The sequence below is a fragment of the Adiantum capillus-veneris genome, chromosome 29 (genome assembly GCF_014529385.1).
Source record: "Adiantum capillus-veneris isolate H3 chromosome 29, ASM1452938v2, whole genome shotgun sequence".
In the NCBI taxonomy this organism is placed as follows: Eukaryota; Viridiplantae; Streptophyta; class Polypodiopsida; order Polypodiales; family Pteridaceae; genus Adiantum; species Adiantum capillus-veneris.
Window position 1 is genome coordinate 31,724,730 of NC_140959.1, and position 21,370 is coordinate 31,746,099.

General features: G+C 41.9%; 1 protein-coding gene across 1 annotated transcript; it reads right to left on the reverse strand.

Annotated features, from left to right (window-relative positions):
* Nucleotides 1-16,655: 16,655 nt before the first annotated feature.
* Nucleotides 16,656-19,430, reverse strand: LOC147419000 (trans-cinnamate 4-monooxygenase-like). Its single transcript, XM_086505287.1, has 3 exons — nucleotides 18,549-19,430; nucleotides 17,573-17,703; nucleotides 16,656-17,447 (listed from the first exon to the last, which is right to left on the reverse strand). Exons 1-3 carry the CDS (start codon nucleotides 19,349-19,351, stop codon nucleotides 16,855-16,857), a joined length of 1,527 nt encoding a protein of 508 aa, XP_086361413.1. The 5' UTR covers nucleotides 19,352-19,430; the 3' UTR covers nucleotides 16,656-16,854.
* Nucleotides 19,431-21,370: the final 1,940 nt, after the last annotated feature.

Genomic DNA, 21,370 nt, shown 5'->3' on the forward strand with positions numbered 1-21,370 from the left:
TAGCCTACCTCGACATGATTGCCCATAATGCTTGGAAAATGGCTTATCTATGCTTTCCATGTGTCCTATGGGTGAATATTAGGTATAGCTACCTTATACTAAACTCAATAGGAGAATCTAGCTTATGGTAGGCTTGATAGAGCTCTACTATTGTTTTCCCCCCCACCAAATATGGGACAGAACTTCCCCCCTAGACTACTATCCTTCCATGAAACTCTAGTTCATATTATCTTCAATTATCTCATATTATTTAGCCATTACTCATAGTTTTTAGAATTCACTCACCATTTGCCCTCATGTTCCCATGACTCTCCCCTATTACCTTGCTTGATATATACTTCACCTAGCTTTGGCGCGCATATGCACACACACACACACACACACACACATTCTTGTCATTGACACTGGTCTCCCTCTTGTTTCCATATCTCTCCCCCCTTATATTGCTTGTTAATGATTGAACTTAATTTTATTTCCTTGGTCTATGGGAACCCTCCTTTTGAGAAAATTTCCTCTTTAAAAAACTCAAATGGTGGGAACTCCCCCACCAACCTCCTCATTTTATGAGGACGTACCATTACCATTACTCTCCCTCCTCCTTGCGTTGAATTGATGAGGCACCTCTTTGATGTGATTGCATACCCGCTTTCAAAATAACCCCTCTTAGCTTATTGTGGCTTCCCCCTGTATCAATGCAATAGCTGCTTTCCTCACTACATTGTACCATGTTCCTTGGACCCGTGGCTCTTACATCGTATGGTTTGATCGTAGACCTATACCCCTTGGTATTTTCCATTATTCTCTGTGCAAAATCAATGTGAAGCTCTTCTACGTCACTACTCTTTATACCCAATTCATAAACTCTTTAAGGCTCTCCTAGAATCATTCCTGCCTATTGGTTTTCCCCTTGATCTGATTCCATACCCTCTGAGCATCCTACCAAGGTATATAGCCTCTTGGCTCTGGCATGCTAGACCATGGTGTGGATTTTGTAGCTAGCTAGTTGGATCTCCTTGCAAATATCAAGATCAATAGAAGATGCTTCCCTACTGGACATTTCTCACACTGCATAGCCTATTTTAATGGTGAGGGATCCTGTTTTCCCTCACTTAGCATTGCATTACTGGTTTTTGTTAAACAAAAGTGTGTGTGAATGAGGGTCAATGTGCCCTTTTCTGGTAAACAATTTTGTAGGCATGGACATCATGGAAAAACTACTAATACCTAGGTTCTTTTTCAACAAAATTTCTTTTGTGCAGGTTAACCTATTGCTGGGTTTTAATGGAGTTAAAAAAATCTTGCCAGGCTTTTGAATTTGTTACATCACTATTTATGCTGCCATTTCAAAATTAAAATTGGGATTGTTAATCAATATACAAAACACTGATAATGTTTTGGTAAAATAAAGGAATTTAGTTGCATTGTCTAAACCAAGTTCTTTTTTGAATGATTTGTTGTTGTAGCATCTGTTATAAATGACATTGGCTTGTAGCTTGGTTTTTAGTGACTGTCATAATGGTTTTTATCACCTATACTAGTCATGGGATTGATCTACTGTGGTGATATTACTGGTCATTTAGCCTTAATAATGGCTTTATTGTTGGCTTAGTGTAATATTTGTCGCACTGGTTAAAGAGGGAATGTATATACTTTTTTGAAGAGGTGGATGCTAACCGGCCACTCTACTTATTGTTGGGTAGTTTATGACCATTTTGCTTGGTTTCTTTGAAAGCACTGGATGATGTTCCCGGGAATTGAATATAGTTCTGACACCTATGTTGTGCTTTACTCATCTACATCTGTAATGGTTCCTACCTGCATTGGTGCTTGTTTTTGGACTTTTGATCTTGGTGTTATAAGAGCTCAGTGATGTTTGACTCCTCCATTTCTCTATTACTAGTGCTCTTTGATGGATATTCATTTCATGCTCTCCTTGGTTTAGAGCCCTCCAACTTTACTAGTATTTGATGAATATTGATTTTTTTAGGAAATGGTTTCCTCTTGCATTTACTTTACTCTAAGCAATGGTTTAGATTACTTACCAAGAGGGCACACCATGTGACCTTTGTTGCATTGGAATGCTAAGTCCTTCATTTATTTTTGCCTCTATTGATCCTATATTTTTGCTTCTTGCTCTTGTGACTCTTAGTTATTGCTTCAAAGGGTTTACCTTTTTTTACTCTCAAGCTTTACTACTTTGATCTTTACGGAAGCCTTGGGTGAGTAAATGGCTTGCCAATAGGCTCACATTGTTGAGAGACGCCAAACTGGTTCACGAGTTGAATTTTAAAAGTGTGGTTCACGAGTTGAATTTTAAAAGTGTACTTGTGAGAATTCTAAGGGAATCTTGTTGATTGGGCCTTTGATACAATTTCTTAGAAATAACACAATGAGAACATTAAACCTAATCCGCACCATTTGGGTACCTTGCTTTATTTGCCCAAGTGGGTTCACCAACGAACGGGCGTCGACCACCTGCTTTTGCTTTGCCACCATTTGCAATAGTTCGTTGACCAACCCCACCGACCAGCCTTTCCAATATCTTGCTTCTGCTTTGCTATCATTCACAGTCCGATCGGCCCCGTCGATCAGCCTCGTCGAACAGTTCATAGCACCGGTCATGTCCATTGAATTCTTCTCTCCATCCAGTTGGTCATGCCATAAGGGACTATTCTCGCAATGCCAACAGTTAGCGAATCTCTCCCACTATCTCTCACTACCTTAAGGGGTGAAAGGGTGGTGGTAATGCGTGTGCTAGTCTCCACCCAACCGTGCTATCTTATAGCCTCCCCCTAGCTTACACACTATCCGGCCGTGCCGGTGGCCTTGCCCCTAGGACCCATGTCCTTACATTACCTCCCCCTTGGAGAATTGTTTTTGTCCTCAAAAACAAACGTAGGAAAATGTTTCTTAAGTGCGGAGACATTCTCCCATGTAGAACCTTCTACAGATCTATCTAGCCATTTTACCAACACCTGTCGTCTGACATGATGTCTGGTGCAAAGCTCATGAGAATCCAAAGTCTTTCAGGCTCATGAGGGATGCTTGGCGGTTTGATAATGTCAACTAATAAACCTATGTCAATGACATTATCATTCTGTCCTAGCTGTTTTTGTAAACGGCTAACATGAAAAACAGGATGAACTCATGAGTGCTCTGGAAGATCTAACTTATAGGCCGCTTGACCTATACGTTTGAGAATGGTAAACGGTCCACAATAGCATGGTGAAAGTTTAGCAACTTCTTTTGTCTTCAAAATTTTTGAATGCTCCGGGACCTTGAGGAAAACCTTGTCTCCTTCTTCGAAAGTAGCAAGACGACGATGCTCATCTGCATACTTCTTATATCGATCTTGAGCTTTCTTAACATTTTGTCTAGCAACTCGAAGCATGTCAAAATGGTCTTGAAGAAAATCCTTCGCTTGTTGTATCTTCTTCTTAGCCAACCCCACCGTAACGGGTGATCTAGGTTGAAATCCATACAAAAACATAAATGGACTAAACCCTGTAGTCACATGCTTTGAACTAATATAAGCAAATTTCAATATAGGTAAGTAGTCTTCCCAATTGGTTTGCTTCTTGCTAAAGTATGCTCGTGGCATATCCTCTAGCACTTGATTAACTCTTTCGGTTTGAACATCTGTTTTCGAATGATCAGTCGTACTTAGATTAAGTTTAGTTTCCAACCATTGAAACATAGCTCTCTAGAAGTGATTATCAAACTTTCGATCTCTGTCACTAATGATACTAGTTGGAAGACCGTAGAGCTTATATATATGCTCTACCAATAGCCATGCTAATTCTGGTGTCTTAACCATAGTCTTACTGGGAATGAATCGACCCATCTTTGTGAGACGGTTTACAATTACCCAAATGGCATCATGGCCACGGTTTGTAGTAGGTAGTCCTACTACAAAATCCATACAGACACTCTCCCACTTACCTTTTGGAATCTCTAAAGGATGTAAAAGGCCACCTACCTTGAGGCGCTCTGCCTCATTAACTTGGCACTGTTGGAAGTTTAGTACGTACTCTTGAACATCATGAGGTAAGCCCGGCCAATAAAATTATCGTTGAACTAAGGCATACGTCTTATGAATACTTGGATGACCAACACTTGGACTATCGTGACACTCAAATAAGATTTGGCGTCGAGTGTTTGAGTCCTTTGGCACACATACTCTACCCTTGTGGAGTAAGTAACCATCATCAATGGAAAAATTCTTCCATCACTTAAGCTCTTCCTGAGTAGGGGTGGAGCTCTGTGTGTTGGAGTTTTTATCTCCGCGTGCAGAGACATGTTGATTTGGCTATACAGAGACATGTGAGTGTGAGGGATCCCTTTTTAAAACTGCACTCCACACATTAGCATATGTTTGATCTTGTACATTTGCCATGTAATGACTCCAAAAATCCACTCTTTATTTCCATGAAAGCAAGTGAATTAACCTGAGGCATTCGACTTAGTGCATCCGCTACTACATTATATCGCCCCTTGCGATATTGTATCTTACAATCATAATCTTGAAGGATTTCTGTCCATCTAGCTTTACGGCCCTTCAAGTCCGTTTGAGTAGTAAACCATTCGATACTCTCATGGTCAAAAACTACATCAAACTCAGCACCATATAAATAGTGTCGCCACTTTCGTAAAGTGTGAATTGTGGCATAGAGCTTTCTCTCATAGACATAATAATTATATTGAGCTCTATCTAACTTTTTACTTTCAAATGCTATAGGTCTTCCCTCTTGGAGAAGTACCCTCTTGGAGAAGTACCGCACCAATTGCTTTATCACTAGCATCAATATCCACCACAAATGGCTTAAGTGGGTCAACGATTGCTAGGATGGGAGGGGTGGCTATAGCTACCTTGAGCTGTTCAAAATTGTGTTTTTGGGCTTCTTCCCAAGAAAAGGTCTTACCTTTAGCTTTAAGTTGATCCGTCATAGGAACAGCAATTTTGGCATAATCACGGATATACTATTGATAAAATCTAGCCATGCCTAAATATACATGAAGCTCCTCAACCGTTTTGGGATGTGGCCATCAAAGAATGGCAGAGATAATGTATCTTTGTTTTAAAGAAATCACACTTGCTTTCCTTAGCAGACAGAGCGTGAATTCGTAGTTGTTCGAACACTAATCGTAAGTGTTCTATGTGGTCATCTTTAATCTTACTGTAAATGAGAATGTCATCAAGGAAAAACACAACAAATTTTCCAAGATAGGGACGTAAGACATTATCCATGAGTGTCATAAATGTAGTTGGAGCATTGTTTAAACCAAAAGGCATAACCAAAAATTCAAAATGCCTGAACTGTGTTCTAAAGGAAGTTTTGGAGATATCTTGCAAAAGGATAAGCACCTGGTGGTATCCCGAACGAAGATCTATCTTTGTATAGTATCTTGCCCCATGGAGTTGATCAAACAACTCATCTACTCGAGGCAGAGAATACTTGTTATGGCGTTTAATCTGCGACAATCTACGCACATGCGCATAGTATCATCTTTCTTTTTTACCAATAGAATTGGTGATTCCCAAGGCGAAGTGCTAGATCTAATGAAACCACGGGCGAGGTAGTCACCCAACTGACTCTCAACCTCCTTGGCTTCTTTAGCACTCATACGATAAGGTGGTTTACTCGTCGGTTTAGTGCCTGGCAAGACATCTATGCCATGTTTCACATCACGTATGGAGGTTAAACCCGGCGGTAAATCACTTGAGAATATATCACTATACTCCGTGAGTAAGTGAGTCAGCTTTTGCCGTGCAAAAGAAGAAAGTAAACTAGAGTTATGTTGGGATGGAGAATCTTGTAATTCCTGTAATGTCTGCTTTACAACAGTTACACGTTGCTCTATAGAATTAAAATTGAGAGCACTTTGCTCGTTAGATTTGTTAACACTTTGTTTATCATTAGAATTCATTGCACTTTGCATACCATTACTAGAATTCATCGCACTTTGCTCTTGAGAATTCGCTCAGAATTCACAAGACTTGGAGCCAAGCAGTAACACAAAAAGACTTCATCTATTAAATCTACTTTCTGCAAAATAGAAAGCTCGGTTGTACATATAAGAGGTACAGATGGTATATTTTTCTCACCAAGAAAAAGCACATGTTTACCATTGGCCATAAAGGATAAGGAGTTGTGTTCATAACTAGTGTGCAATGTGTTTCGTAAACCATGCAGCCACTCCCATCCTAAAACTACATCAGCACGGTCCATGTTCATAACTTGAAAGTCAAGGGTCATCATATGATCTTGAACAATTATCTCAACCCCTTGAACTACCGTGTCCCATACTTCTTTTTTATTGCCGGACAGACCACATACTTGTGAGAGCAGGGAGTCTGTGTAAGCTTCAATTTCTTGACTAGCTTATAGTTCAGGAAGTTATGAGTTGCACCATCATTCACTAAAATACCAACATGCTGTCCGTTAATAGTGTCATGCATGCAAATCAAATCATGGGGGACAAAGGTGGGTTGCCACATTGAAGCAGACACACAACACTTGTGCTTTTCTTCCATATGAAGAACCTCTACATCACAATATTTAGGAGATGAATCTAATGTGAGGTGTTATATCGTGTGCATGGCCTTTTCTTTGCCTTGCAAAAGAGGGCAATATTTCTTGTTATGCTGGTCTAAACAACATCTAAAAAACAAATTGTGTTTCTTTGCACGCTCAAAATCAGTAGTGTTGAGAGATCCACGTGGAGTATCTCGTGATTGCTTAGGCTTCTTAGGCTCTTGTGGGCCTATAGAGGTAGATTGTCTCTTATTCCTCTTGGAACGTGGGAGATCTACCTTGCCATTGGCTCTTAGCCACATTGCTCTTAGCAAAATTATTCTTAGAGTAGGGAAAATTTCCTTTCCTCTCTTGGTCATCATATCTTTGGGCATGACTGATGGCTTCTTCCAAATTTTTTGGATGTTGGGTCTTGACATGAAGACGGTAGTCTTTGTCAAGACCCCTACTGAAACCCCGTATCTTTTGGAATTCATCTAGAACTTCTAGTTTTAATATGATTTCTCGATACTTTGAAAGGTACTGTGTGAGAGAGAGGCCAGACATGCGGCATGCATCCCATGCTAACCAATTCTTATCTTCTTCATTGGAGTCCAAAAACTCTTCGGAGAAAGAAGCTTGAAACACAGCCCAAGATGGAGGACGAGCATCTATTGGAAATGTCATCCACCACTTATAGGCCTTGCCTTTAAGAGATAGACTCGTTTCCACAGCCATCTTTATATCCAGGGTGTGTCTCAATCTATGAATATCACTCCATTTGTGTAAGAACTTATTGACCGCATCCTTGTTGCGATCACGCTCTTCTCCGTGAAACTCAGGAATGGTGATATTCTTAAGCAATGCATTGCTACCTTCTGCATCTTCTGAAGCACTTGTCTCTTGGACTCTTTGAGTCGTGCGAACTTGGTTTCCTTGAACCGTGCCACTTATGGCTCCATGAGCCATCTGTGAATTCATAAATTTCACAAGTAACTCCGTAAGATTTATAACATTTGCATTGAGTGCATAGAGGTTGCGTTTAAGTATGCTTTGGCAATTTTCCAAAGGCTTGAAAGCAGACATATCTACAAGGCCATGATCTCCTAGATCATTATCGTCATACATATTAGTGTCAGCAGTATCCGTGGTGCCCTGATTTTGATCTACGTGCTCAAAATCAAAAGTATGTGTAGGTGGGATATTCTCACTGGCCATGGTAAATACACACTAATATAAAGAGAGAGAAAAATGTCAACTTAAACCTTGTGAAGCTTGAAGTCTTTGTGTTTTTTATGTTCCGCGATTTGCGTTGCATGCAAACCTCGCCTTGCAAAAATTGTAGCGCTTCACGTATCGTTCGTCATAAAAAAAGATTTGTTGATTCTTCACAAACACTCGTTGTTTTTTTGAAGGGTTTTGTTCACTTTGAAGCTACCTCCTTGAGGAAAAAAGAATTTTTTGAGGAAAACTTGTCTTCCTCCAAGAAGTGAAAAGGAAGGGTGAAACTACTTCCTTGAGTTTAAAGCTTTCCCTTTCCTTCTAGCTTTCTTTTCAACTCAAGTATGTTATCTTTCCTTGTTATACAGAACAAGGCTCACTTCCTCCAAGAAGCGAAAAGGAAGGGTGAAACTACTTCCTTGAAGCTTGAAGCTTTTCCTTTCCTTCTAGCTTTTTTTTCAACACAAGTACACTATCTTTCCTTGTTATACACAACAAGGCTCAATAGCTTGCTGGTGTAGTGTTGGCCTCTTATCCTCATGGGGTGGGTTCAACCCTCCTTCATGTAAGGGTTTTCCTACGTGCGTAGTCAACGGCACCAACAAAAGCCTTCGGAGCCTCGGTGCCGTAGAGTTGCCGGTCGAGTTTTCCTTGGTCGCCCGCCTTAAGTCGCCCATTGTTGAGGGCGTATGTGGGGCTGTTGCTCTCGGGTGTCGCTATCTGTGTTCGCACGTTGCACACAGAAAATTGTGCCTACCTTCTTTTTTGTTGCACAACGGGGACGTCGTTGTCTGCGGGTCGTGGGAGAGAAGCAGCATGTCCCATGCACATGCTCCCCTTTCCCAAAAATAGCTCTGATACCAGTGAAAGAGCAATAGTAATGCATGTGCTAGTCTCCACCCAATCGTGCTATCTTATAGCCTCCCCCTAGCTTACACACTGTCTAGCCGTGCCGGTGGCCTTGCCCGTAGAACCCATATCCTTACAAGGGGTGATCACCATAACCTGACCACACTTGAATTCCACAAATCAGTGTTAAGAACTTCTTCGCATAGCCCCAAAAGTGCTATCACTTAGCACTAGTCCTACATGCAATACAAGAGATATTTGACCCGTCCTTTTACAAGGGGTGATTACCATAACCTGACCACACTTGAATTCCACTCAGTCAGTGTTAAGAACTTCTTCGCATAGCCCCAAAAGTGCTATCACTTAGCACTAGTCCTACATGCAATACAAGAGATATTTCCCATGATGACCTGAATATATATGTTATAGTTTTTTTTTTTTAACAAAGGGCACACATATTTATTGTAAACGAAGATAGACACTACTTGGTTTTGGGTAAGACCTTCCTCATAGAAACAAGCGGTGCACAAAATGGGAAAAGAAAACCTAGATAAGTTTGATGGCAAGGGTTTTCACACATGGCAAGTGAAATTAAAGTATATCTCTTGAAGAAAAAGCTATGGGGAGTGGTGAAGCCTCTAGGGAAAATAGATTTTGTACAAACTAGAGCATACATAGGTATCCATGAGTGGCCTTATCACTGCTAAGATGGGCTTTGGTGGGTTTCTCTATATTCCCTAGGGTTACCTTGTCAGAATTAGGTTGTCCGTCTTTCTATGCCTTCTCAATGACCTTCGGTGATGTCTCCTCTTCAATATCCATCTGGCCCATAGCAGGCATGACTTCACAATCTATCGCGCTTGAGGTCGTTACTATAGCAGCTGGACACAATCTAGCAAAGTGCCCAAATTTGTTGCACTTGAAGCACGCCCCAAAGAAGATGCCAAAGTTCAGAGGAATGACCTTGAAACCATCCCCCACATTCACTATGAGATTCTTGGGCTGGGGCTTTTTGAGATCCCACCAGATATACACCTTATTGGCAGCGGTGCCTTTGCTCCGTCTCTCCTTTTAGAATCCAGAACTCTCTCTCTCTCTCTCTCTCTCTCTCTCTCTCTCTCTCTCTCTCTCTCTCTTCGATGCAACTTGCAAGAGCAGGACTTACATCGCGGAGGATTTTTGGGGGGGGGGGGGATGGGGGATGCGGGGTGGTGAAGGCAACGAGGGGAGATCGTAGCTACATCGTCTTTTTTTTGGGGGTGAGGGGGAATATTTGGGGGGTATATCTTGGATATTTGGGTTTTCTTTATAGTAGTGTCAGTATGTAGTAAGTAGGAGTAGGAGAACATATGTTTGGTGCTAAAACAAAACACTTTTAAAATCTCACTAAGAATGCAATTATATGGTTTGATGATGAAAGAGGGAGAATATATCCCTATCCTCAAATAGACTAAAGAGTATTTGCACACAACTTGTTTACATAGAAGCACCAGTAGTTGAAGAAGACAAAATGGTGGTTCTATGTAAACAAGTTGTGTGAAAATAGACTAAAGAGTATTTGCACACAACTTGTTTACATAGAAGCACCAATCGTTGAAGAAGACAAAATAGTGGTTCTCCTTAAAGCTCTTCTTGAAGATCACAACCAAATTGTAGTTGTACTTAAAGATACCAAGTTTTGAAAGAGTCATAAATTCACCTCAAGAAGAAGCCAAGAATCACTACAAAAACATTGAAGGAACCTCGAACGGAAATAGGCAATTGCTAGTAGCAAAATGAAGCACTTCCAGCAATATGGAAGAAGCAACCATTTGTCAAAGGTTCTCTACAAGATCAACACATACAACATATGTGGAAAGCATACACATTCATCAAAGTTTTGTTTCTACAAAGACAAAGAAGCTAGCACAAGCAACAAAAGCAACTTCAAAGATAGAGATCGAAATAGAAACACCGATAACAAAGGCAAAATCATTATTGCTTCTAAAGACTTTAACAAGACGAAGATGGTGAAGCCAACACTTGCTACATCGATGACGTACTTTGAAGCACCAACTTTTGTAGCCAAAACCTTGATAGATATTTTGTACGACCGAACACTGTTGTATTCCTTTCCTTGTACATCTTTTTGGTGGGTTTTCCTCTCTTTGAGGTTTCCCACAGATAGATAAATCAAATTGATTTACAAAAAAAAAGTGTGTGTGTGTGTGTGTGTGTGTGTGTGGTGTAATGTATGTGTGAAGACGTGTCTCTATCTACGAGATGAAGGCTAAATGCCAAAAGCGAGAGAAGCGCCCGATAAAGAGGGGGAGCGAAAGGGAGAGAGAGAAAGGCCGTCGAAGGCGACCGGCCATACTCGTCCCCATTAGGTTTCTCCAAATATACATAAATGAAAAAACTCTTATAAAAAGTCAAACAAACCACTAGAAGGCTTAGTGATCACACAGAAATAATCTCAGAGACAACTTATCAGAACTTCAAAAAGCAACTAACTAGTCCAACATTCAAATTATCCATGCTGCACATTTTTAAGAAACAAATTGTAATCCTCTCAAGCCTTTTAGGGCAAGGAACTCGTGTGTAGATAGTTTATAATCAAAGAAATAATTTCATTTCTCTAAAAGTAGAATAGAGATCAACGTAGGAGGAGGAAGAAGCATTATCCACCATCACCATGTTTTGCAAGGCAGCTACAAAGGAGGCCTTACTTTCTCACTAAATTTCCCTCAAGTACAAGTGCACAATGGTTAAAGAGTACGCAAATTTTAACGCGCGCGCGCGAGAGAGAGAGAGAGAGAGAGAGAGAGAGAGAGAGAGCGCTAGATGCCTCATCACCTTAAATAGAGAAAGAGGTCAGTGAGCTAGAGCAGCCTCCACATGTTCATGCTAGTTTCAAGCAAGCCAAGTTATTGCATTAGTCCTCTCCCATTGATGAAAGTTTGCAGGTACAGTGTGAAGACGTAGATCCATAGCTTGCATGGGCTATGTCAAGCCTCATCAAGTGAACATAGATGTTGAAAACAATACCATTAGTGCATCAATGTTTAAAAAATCAACTCTTAGGAGGAAGCACCAATGAAAACCATTGGTACAGAAACTACAGCAACCATGGGAATCATGATGCATAATGAACAATGTGAAGAACTATGAGATCTCGAGAAGACTCAGGGGACTCATCATCAATAAATAATAGCCATACCATGAGGCTACAACAGGAATTGAAAGCATACCAATCCACGTCACCTTGATACAAAGGAGTAGTAACCATTGGGCACAGAGGTAAAACATGTGACATCATAACATGTGGAGAGGGGAGAGGAGAAGATTTAGAGAAGGGTCACGTCCCCGTGGTATAAAGATGGAGAGAGAGCTTGCTTGAGGGAAATGAATGCACCACCTCAGAACCCAAGGCAAGGCCATGTGGCAGCTACAAGAATTGAGAGGGAAAGTTCCCACCAAAGTGAGTTTCTTCCAGTAGGGAGGGCTCCTGCACAGAGAGCAACAACCAACAAGCCATTGCGGTTTCTACTAGCACAAGGTGAATGGTGCAATACCCTTTAGTGAGGGAAAGGTTCCCATAGCAAGTCAACCCATCAAATTTTAATAAACCAATAGAAGGGAAAAGTAATCCTTGTTTTCAACTAAGGTCTTAGATTCAATGTCAAGCACATCATATGTAGGCAAAAACCCAAGGCAAGCCACTTGTGATCAATAACCATGAAGAAATGAAGGAGAAAAATCTTGCCAAGATGAGTATGTCCGTGTGTGCGTGCACGAGAGAGAGAGAGAGAGAGAGAGAGAGAGAGAGAGAGAGAGAGTTCTCACTATGAAGAAAAAGATAAGTTTAAAGTCCAAAGAAAGCCATTGTGGCATTAGCTATCACAAGGTGAAAGGGGTATTTCCTTATAGAAAAATAATCAACGTAAAAAAACATAATCAAGAGAGCCACGGTTCCATAAAGATCCTTCATTCAAGTTCAAGCTAAAGTAAAGCCAATAGAGGGATTCACATAGGAGATCCTGTATGTTGATAAGGTGAAAACCCAATATCTTTTTTTCTCCCCCCAAACTAACAAAAGTGACATTAGGAAAGAAATGAACTCATTTTTGGGCGTTTTAGCTCTAGTTTGATAAAATGAAAACACAATATCTTTTTTTTCCCCGAACCAACAAAAGTGACATTAGGAAAGAAATGAACTCATTTTTGGATCAATAAGAAAAAGACTAATGTTACGTCAAAAATCTTTTTTTTTATTTTTAAAAATGTTCACAAAAATCATTTTGGTGAAATTGTCATTGTCACCAAAAAAATAAGGCGGTTGACAGTGACATCTTTTAGAAGCACTGAATGTTTTTTTATGACCCGTTACTGATATCTTATAAAGTGAGATACTTGTAAGTGTGCATCGCATGCAAACATCAATTGCCTTTTTATGAGTTACTCACAATTTGAATTCAAATGTATCATAGATGATAGCGACTAATAAGTACTATTTAAGACTATGAAGGGGTCCGCACTAAGAAGCGAATAGAGGCCCATGAGGGATCTCTTCGGTCTCTGTTCGCTTCGTTCTTACCTCCTGAGGTCCTAAGATTAAAAAGGCTATATCTCAAGCTATAAACATCAAATTTAGCGTTTTAAACTACTATTCTAAGGTTCTTAATCTCTTGAGGTCGTAGGCTTAAAAAGGTTGTATCTTGAGCTAGAGACGTCAGATTTGAGCTTTTTAAAGTGCTATCCTAAGATTTTTGGCAGTTCCGAATACAACCGATATATTCATTTTGTATTTTTAAAACATATTTATGTGTTTTCTCTCATCGCACATCACATCACTCGTTATGATTCATGAGCATGAATATTTGTACATACGTAAGTTGGGCTCTCAAAAAGCATTTTGTAAGAGCATGCATTTAAGTGATCGAAAAAACTTTTACGTATATACAGAAATAAAATTCCAAAAAAATACTTTTGTACTTTTTAGGATTATGATGAATTGGCGTTTCTTACAAGGCCTAAAATTGAGTCCAAATTTCTCATAATGGTGGGTGAATTGAATTCACCAAAATAAATGTACAGAATAACCTCAAGCTCGAGCTGGGCCTTGAGGGATTTCATATCACATCAAAAAGCTACCAAGCCTCGCAATCAACCCCCCATATTTGGTCAGCCCTAATCCGTCAGTATGGCGTTGATAGCCCTAGACCACTTGTTCGAGTCTTTCCTTTTACCAATGGAAACAATCAGTTCCTTGCTTTCTTGAAAAATCTATGTGAAGCTAGCAGTTGCAAGTTCGTTCTCAAACACCCGACAGCTTCTAGCCTTCCAGATTTGCTTATAGAAGCAAAATCTAACAATTTGTGTGCATGCAAGTAGAGCTTGGATTTTCATCACCATCCCCCCAAGAATAGATTGTTCATGAAGAACATTGTGTTCTAGGTCTTTTGTAACCATTTGCAAGCATTCCTTAAGTGTGTAGGAGGTCCTCACAAGCCATTTTGCAACTCGAACATTTATAGAGCCAATTCCTCTAGCAAGAATCTTTACTCATGTCGGAAAAGCCCCCCATAACACCTTCCATAGAAAGAACTTCATCATGAGTGGCCATAGGGGATCCCAAATGTTATTCGCTGTCACCACCCATCTTGTCTCCGACCATTGCTTTCCCCATTGCTTGTTCAGAGGGGAGAACCAATTAGACGAGAACATTAGAGTGAGGTAGATATCCTTGGTTTCGGATTACCGAAGTGCCTGCTCTTGGGCCATCGCCAAGCTTAGGCTTTCCACTCGAACGCGGACTCGCACACCGGCATACAGTAGTTGTCAAGCCCATCCAATGCTCTGTTGACCAGCAATCTTTCAATCCCGCCTTGATTGAACTGGGTAGTCAGTTTGTCTGTTCCTTTCCAAGTCCTATTGTTGTTGTCCCAAAAATGGGCTAGTTGTCTTCATCCTTTATTGTTTATCTTTCTAGCTATTTCTCTTCAGAAAGGGTTCGAAGGGATGTTTCTCATTTTAGAGAGCCAAGGGACCAACAGGTGATCAAGTTTTGGGAGAACTTTGTTACCTCTCCCCACTCTAGTGCCTCCGATGTTGGGTGGGGAGGTGTTGGGTTTAATATCTTTGTCCATTCCCTAAAGGAATCATCTAGCAAATTAATTCATTTTTTTAGTAATACTTAGCCATTTCCGAGAAGAACAATCTAGGAGTAGGTCTATTGGAGTCAAGCAAAGTGCTCCACGAGGCCCCACATATCCAATATAAAGATGGATAGTGTAGGCAAGTTAAGTTAAAATATGTATAAACTCCACTTGCATATTTCCCGCCACTGATTGCCTGGCATCCCATGAAGGAGGACTATGTCTTCACTAGCTATTCTGCGATCCTCTTTCTTGTGAAATCATACAAGAGAACAGAGTGACGGTCCACACGATTGGAGGCAAACAAGCCTCAGAGGACTGGTCTAGAACAATACATGACATCTTGTAATAAGTAAAGCCTAGGAGTAGTTGTGGTCTCTCTATCTAACAGAAAACTTGTAATCCTGTGACCCTTGAGGCTCGGTCTGAGCTCGAGGTTGGCATATATTCCTGATGTTCTTAATACTATCCACTCACAATTGTGAGTTTTGCAAAAAAATAAAAAATAAAAGAAAATACGTACAAACTAGCACCAACAAGGGGTTGAGGCAGGCTTGAGCCCATAACATAAGGGCAAATACATTCCAAATTTCACGTTCCAAACCAACCCAACAAAAACCCTGGTTGAACAAACTCAATTGCGGATCGTGATTTGAATTGTAAAGTGGTGAGCTTGTGAGTGACCCCTACTGTGGACTCTGCAATTTTGTAGCATGTGAGAAGCTTGTGTGAACTATCCAAAGTTATGGTAACAAAGAGCCGCTTAAGAAGCTTCATTCATCAAGATGCAAGAATTATGGCATAGGTAGTTCCATCTATGAGGGTTCGATTAATCTCCCTTCAACCATGTTTCATCAAAATCGTTAGATGATTCCTCTAGGGAATGGACAAAGATATTACACCCACCTATTTTGTGAGTGTGTTAGAGAGAGATTCCTCTAACAAAAGATACTACACCCACCTACTGAGGTGGGACTGTTTGTGTGTGTGAGTGAAACTACTCAACTCCTCGCCTCTAAATTTTCACCTTCCATCTCTTCCACACACTTCACTTTCCACATCCATCAAGGTCACTGGTAAGGGGGGGCTGCAGATCTCAGCCCTCTATTTTCCGTTAATTCTATGCCGGCATCCGCAATTGCAACCATCGGATGCTCGCCAGCTCAACGTATAGAATTGTCGGTTGGGAAAGGTCGTTGATGACCATAGACGGCCGGGAAAGGTCGTTCACTCCTTCATGGCAAGCTTGGACTCTAGCAGGGATTTTGCAATTTCAGCCAGCTCAAACTATACTTAACAGGCAGATTGATTGCAAACACTGCCTTGAAACTATTTCTTCCAACAATAATCATGGGCCAAGTCACTCTCATCAGGCCAGAAGGAGGCATTTCGCATCTGGCACATTTTCCTCTGCAGAATGACAGTAGCAAATGATGCACGGCTACTAATAAGATTTCCAATTTCATATCAAGAGAACCACATCTGAAAGAAAAACATTCATAAGTACTTTTTAAACCCCCCATCTTCATCACTAAGTCAAGCCTTGATAAAAACCTGTCGCATAGGATCCGAAGAATGGTGATACAGTCTCCACAATATAACCACACGATGCAATAACTGTGTAGACCAAAGAATCAACATTGGCAAATTGGCTACATTACTACAAAAAGTGACATAACTGCATTGCAAGTAGCTGTAAGTATTCTTCATGTAAACTAAATGTACAATGCAGCTACATCATGTCCAATCTCCCCAATCTACCTCCACGTTTGGAAGTAATAGCACTAAGACTCAATTAAGTTGAAAAAGAACTGGTAACGCAAATTAATTAAGTTGAAAGAAGAACTGGTAACGCAAATTACCTACACCTCAGACTAGGCAGAAAAGGATGCAGAAAATACAGTAAACATAAGAAGCAGAGGACAAAAACCCATTATGGAAAAGAAAAGCTTTCAACATTACCTTGAAAATTTAAAAAATGTCTGCTAAGGTGTATACATATTATTTGTAATGCACACCAACCTACTGTAACACAAAACTGGGCCTTTGCCTACATAACTGACGTCGATATCACCACAAGTTGCTTATGATATAGTTCATGACCAGCATCCACACATATTTCACCAGCTTTATTAATTAACAGGTTTGCACACGATGACAGAGTGGTTAGCAATGCGTAAGCTGAATTGTCCACCATGTCCTGTCATGTCCACCTTGCTTTGGCCAGGAGGCGGCAGAAGCTCCAAAGACTGAATAAGGCGTCCAAGCACGAGAGAGACAATGGGGATAGCCAGAATAATACCCGGGCAACTTCTTCTACCAACTCCAAATGGCAAAAACCTGAAATCGTTTCCACTTGCATCGATCTTCTCCGGACCCAAAAACCTGTCCGGGTTGAAAACTTCAGGCTTCTCCCACGTCTCAGGGTTATTGGCAAGATACCATGCATTCACCAAAATCTTGCTCTCGGCAGGTATGTCATACCCTCCCAGTCTAGCCTGATGCAAGTTCATGTGTGGCACCAACAAGGGAATTGCCATGTGCAGGCGCATCGCCTCCTTCACAACTGCATTCAAATATGGCAGCTTGGGAATGTCTGGTTCGGTCAAGGGCACACCATGGCCTAGTACAGAATTCAATTCATCACGGACCCTCTTCTGAATGTCAGGGTTGTTCACGAGTTCTGCGAGTCCCCACTCAATGGTCCACAAGGTAGTCTCAATAGCTGCATCGACATGAGCAGGAAACTAAGTACCAAGTAGACTCATGAACAACAATCACAAAAGATATGCCTGGCCACATACGATTGTCACTCAGCAACATTACATGCAACCAGTAACAGGAGTTTACCTGCAACATTGATGTTCTCCACAATGTAGAGCACATTGTCGTAAGTAATCTCCCCATTCTTCTCAGCATCCAGTATATGGTCAATAGCACACTTCTCATCATTTGAAGGAGGCTTCACACTTGTAATTCGCCTGCACCGTCAACAAGAGAGATCAAAACATGAGCGAGAGCAGTGATATTTAACCTACTCCAGTGCGATAGGTGCAGAAAAGAAGATAGAGTAGTTCCACATTCAACCAAGCAATTGTATGCTACTGGGAAAGCCGATTACTAGGCATATATAGATGCTGGCACAAATCATCATGATGAGGTGCAAGATCAACCAAAGTTGGATCAAATGCTCAATCAAAGTTACATCAAATGCCAATGACCAGATGATCAATTCTATACGTGAGGGTTGTTTCACAATTTACAAATAAATCATGCCCAAGACATCAAAGCAAGTGTTTTTTAACACGTTGAGGGGAGACCTGTCCACGATTCAGCTATGTGAAGAGGTCACCCAATGCTTTCAAAGGAGTGGCCAAGAGTGAAGACGTCATTTCAGCTGGCTAGCAATAGCATTCTTGGGTGACAAAGAGAGTGCTTTCAACATCTTATGAGACAATTTTCATGGTCAAACATCAGAGTGATGTAGAGCTCCGTTCTCTAAGAGCTTAAGAAATATTTTCTGTATGAGGACAACAACATAACACAAACAATGCAATTCGCTCAGTTCACCATACACTATGGTTTGCCATGCAATCCGCTCAATTGCTTTCGTCGCAGGTGCCATGTAGACAAAGTTTTATCACACACCTCTCTCTCTCTCTCTCTCTCTCTCTCTCTCTCTCTCTCTCTCTCTCTCACATACACACAAAACGGGAACATACAACCCTAATGGTAACGCCACATTCCTGAACGCTTAAAAATCGCAAATCTATACGTCCTCAGCAATTCAATAAGAGATGAGACGCTAGACATGAAGAGCACTCACTTGCGTTCCTCAATGAAGTTCCTGAAGAGATTGAGGCGCTCATCCTTCACCTTCTGGCAAAGGCGAAGATACTTGCGGAGGAAAGGGCGGAGAATGGGAATAAAGTCACCATAGTTGTACTCAAAGCTCTGTGCAAGTCTGCTTCTCTCACCGTTAAGCCTCTTCAGCTCCAGAAACAAGGGATCGTCTTCTTTGTCGAACCTGCGGTTGAACATCATGCGAAACATGTTGTTGTACATAAGCATCTGCAGCCGACGCCTGACGACAACACCTGTAGTGGCAGCATCAGGGTTGGCCTTGATATCTGCAATAGCAGAATCGATCTCTTCTTCCCAATGGGTTCTTGACAGTTGAACCACCTTGTTGGTGAAGAACGGCACTGTCATGATGCGGCGCATCTTTCTCCAGTGGTCACCATACACAGTAAAAACCATATCTTGACCCTTCCCAGTGAAGATGTCAAACACGACGTTGCGTGTGCGTGATCCGAACTCGACACCCTGTGTGTGCAGGACCTCCTTGGCGAGCTCTGGAGAGGAGACGACAATCAGGTTGCGTTGCCCCATTCTGAGGAGGAAGACCTCGCCGTACTTCTTAGCCATCTCAGAGAGGTTTTCATGGTTGAGATCGTCACCGACTTGGAGCCAATTGCCAAAGATAGGTACAGCGATGGGGCCAGGAGGCAGGTGGAGCTTGGGCTTGAAGAGCTGGAGGGCGACGATGGAGACGATGATGATGAGGAAGAGGGAGAAAAGGAAGGTTTCTGCAGGGGGGAGGGAGGAGAAGAAGGACAGGAGAGCCATGGCTAAGCCAATGCGCTGTATGTACAGAGACGACGGGAGGGGGAGACGGAGTGGGTGGGTGGGTTTGGAGGGGGAGGGTCAGCGTCGCTCGCAGAAATGCACACCAGAAGAGCGCAATTTGTAGAGCCACGTTGGGGATGGGCAACAGCACGCGCCCACTGCTGACCAAGTCTCTCGTGACCAGTTCCACGAGCCTCTCTAATTCAATGTGGACTTCTTTACCTTGATTACGTAAAAGAGATTTTGGGAATGCCACAAGGAGACATACACCACTTGGCAGCATGTCATTGGTTTATTATTAAAGGCAAAGAAAATTAGAACGCTAAGCTAAAAAAGGGTTGTGCTAAAATTAGATCCGTTGGCCAATTATAGACGGTTGCACAGGGCTGCCATCTCTTTGACCTTCGCCCTCACTGAATCACCCGCGATCTCCTCGCCTTCTCTCTTTCTGTGTGACATCTCTTGTTCAGATGGGATCTCTCTCTGTCTAGGGCAAGGCAGCACATCACATCATTCGTCCAATCGCAACGCAGGATACAATCGCAAGGCCTCGCATCAGCAGGTGCAGACGATCACACATATAAGCATCTCCCTCTCTGTCGGCTTTCGAGATCACACATATTATCTCCCCCTCTATCTCGGCGTTTCTCTCTTTGCTCCAGGTGCAATGGCCTCATGTTTTCCCCACGAGCAGCAAGCTGAGAAATGTGACTGGCGGAGCATCGAGGACCAGAGGAGGTGGAGCAGAGTGTTGGTGCTGCTCTTAAGTTATGATCGGATGGTTGTGTGCTCGCATACATTTTTGAGAGCTGATATGAGCGCACACAGACAGTCCCAGATGCTCCTCGTTTCCTGCAGAATCAGGGGTGCCTAACGTTCCTATGACAAGAGTATATTACAGCACTGCTTCATATTATATCACAACCCAGCTCTCAGTTTATGGGATATCATGGTATTGGAGGCTTGTTGTTGGTGTAATCCACAACTTTGAGAGCATTGTTTAAAGGCTCTCGATTGAAGCAGTACTGTCAATAGACTAAGATGTATTACTCCTTTCTTCTGTCGGTTGTAGCAGAAACTTGGGTTTCAATTGGCTTTCCTGAAGGGCGGCACCGAGGGACAGGATGGTGGCCTCATCAGTTAGAACTCACATGCCGCGAGTAGGGAGGACAAGCACCACTTAGAAGACAAGAAGAGGAGGTTGGGAGAGTTTGTACGAGGTGACGTGAAGAAAAACCGCAGAAGTACAGAGAGATCAGCTGAGGAAACTTGCGCTTGCCTTGCCCAATAAACACAGCTAAGAGGTCGATGATCCCCACTTCGGCATACCAATGTTAGATTATGCTACTGCTCGAAATTCCAAATATGCCCGCTGCCACTGACGTGAGGATGTCACCCCCCTTGCTAGTAGTGAAGTGACCTCCTTAAAAATCACTCAAACACCTCAGTCGTGTTGCACAAAATGCGGCCTCCCAGCTGAAATCACTCAAATGCAGTGTTCTTCATAAAGCCCAAAAAGTGCTCGATGAGCTTCCTGTCTGGAATGCTGTCTCTTGGAATGCTCTAATCGCGGGATATGCCCAACAAAGGCAAGGCCAAGAAGCGTTGGGCTTTTTTCAGCAGATGCAAAGAGAGGGTAGCTCTCCCAAATGCAATCACCTATGCTTGTATCTTCAAGGCATGTGGCATTATGCAGATGCTGATATGGGCAAAAGAATTCACGATGATATTGTTAGCCAGAGGTTGTCGAAAAAAAATGAGGTACTTGGCACTGTCTTGGCATGTATACCGAATGTGGTGCACTTGAGAAAGCACAGAAAGTGCTTGAGGAGCTTACTGTTCGGAGCGGCATCTCTTCGAATGCACTGGCTGTAGGGTTGTCGAGAAAAAACGAGGTACTTGGCACTGTCTTGGCATGTATACCAAATGTGGTGCACTTGAGAAAGCACAAAAAGTGCTTGAGGAGCTTACTGTTCGGAGTGACATCTCTTTGAATGCTCTGACTGCAGGATATGCACA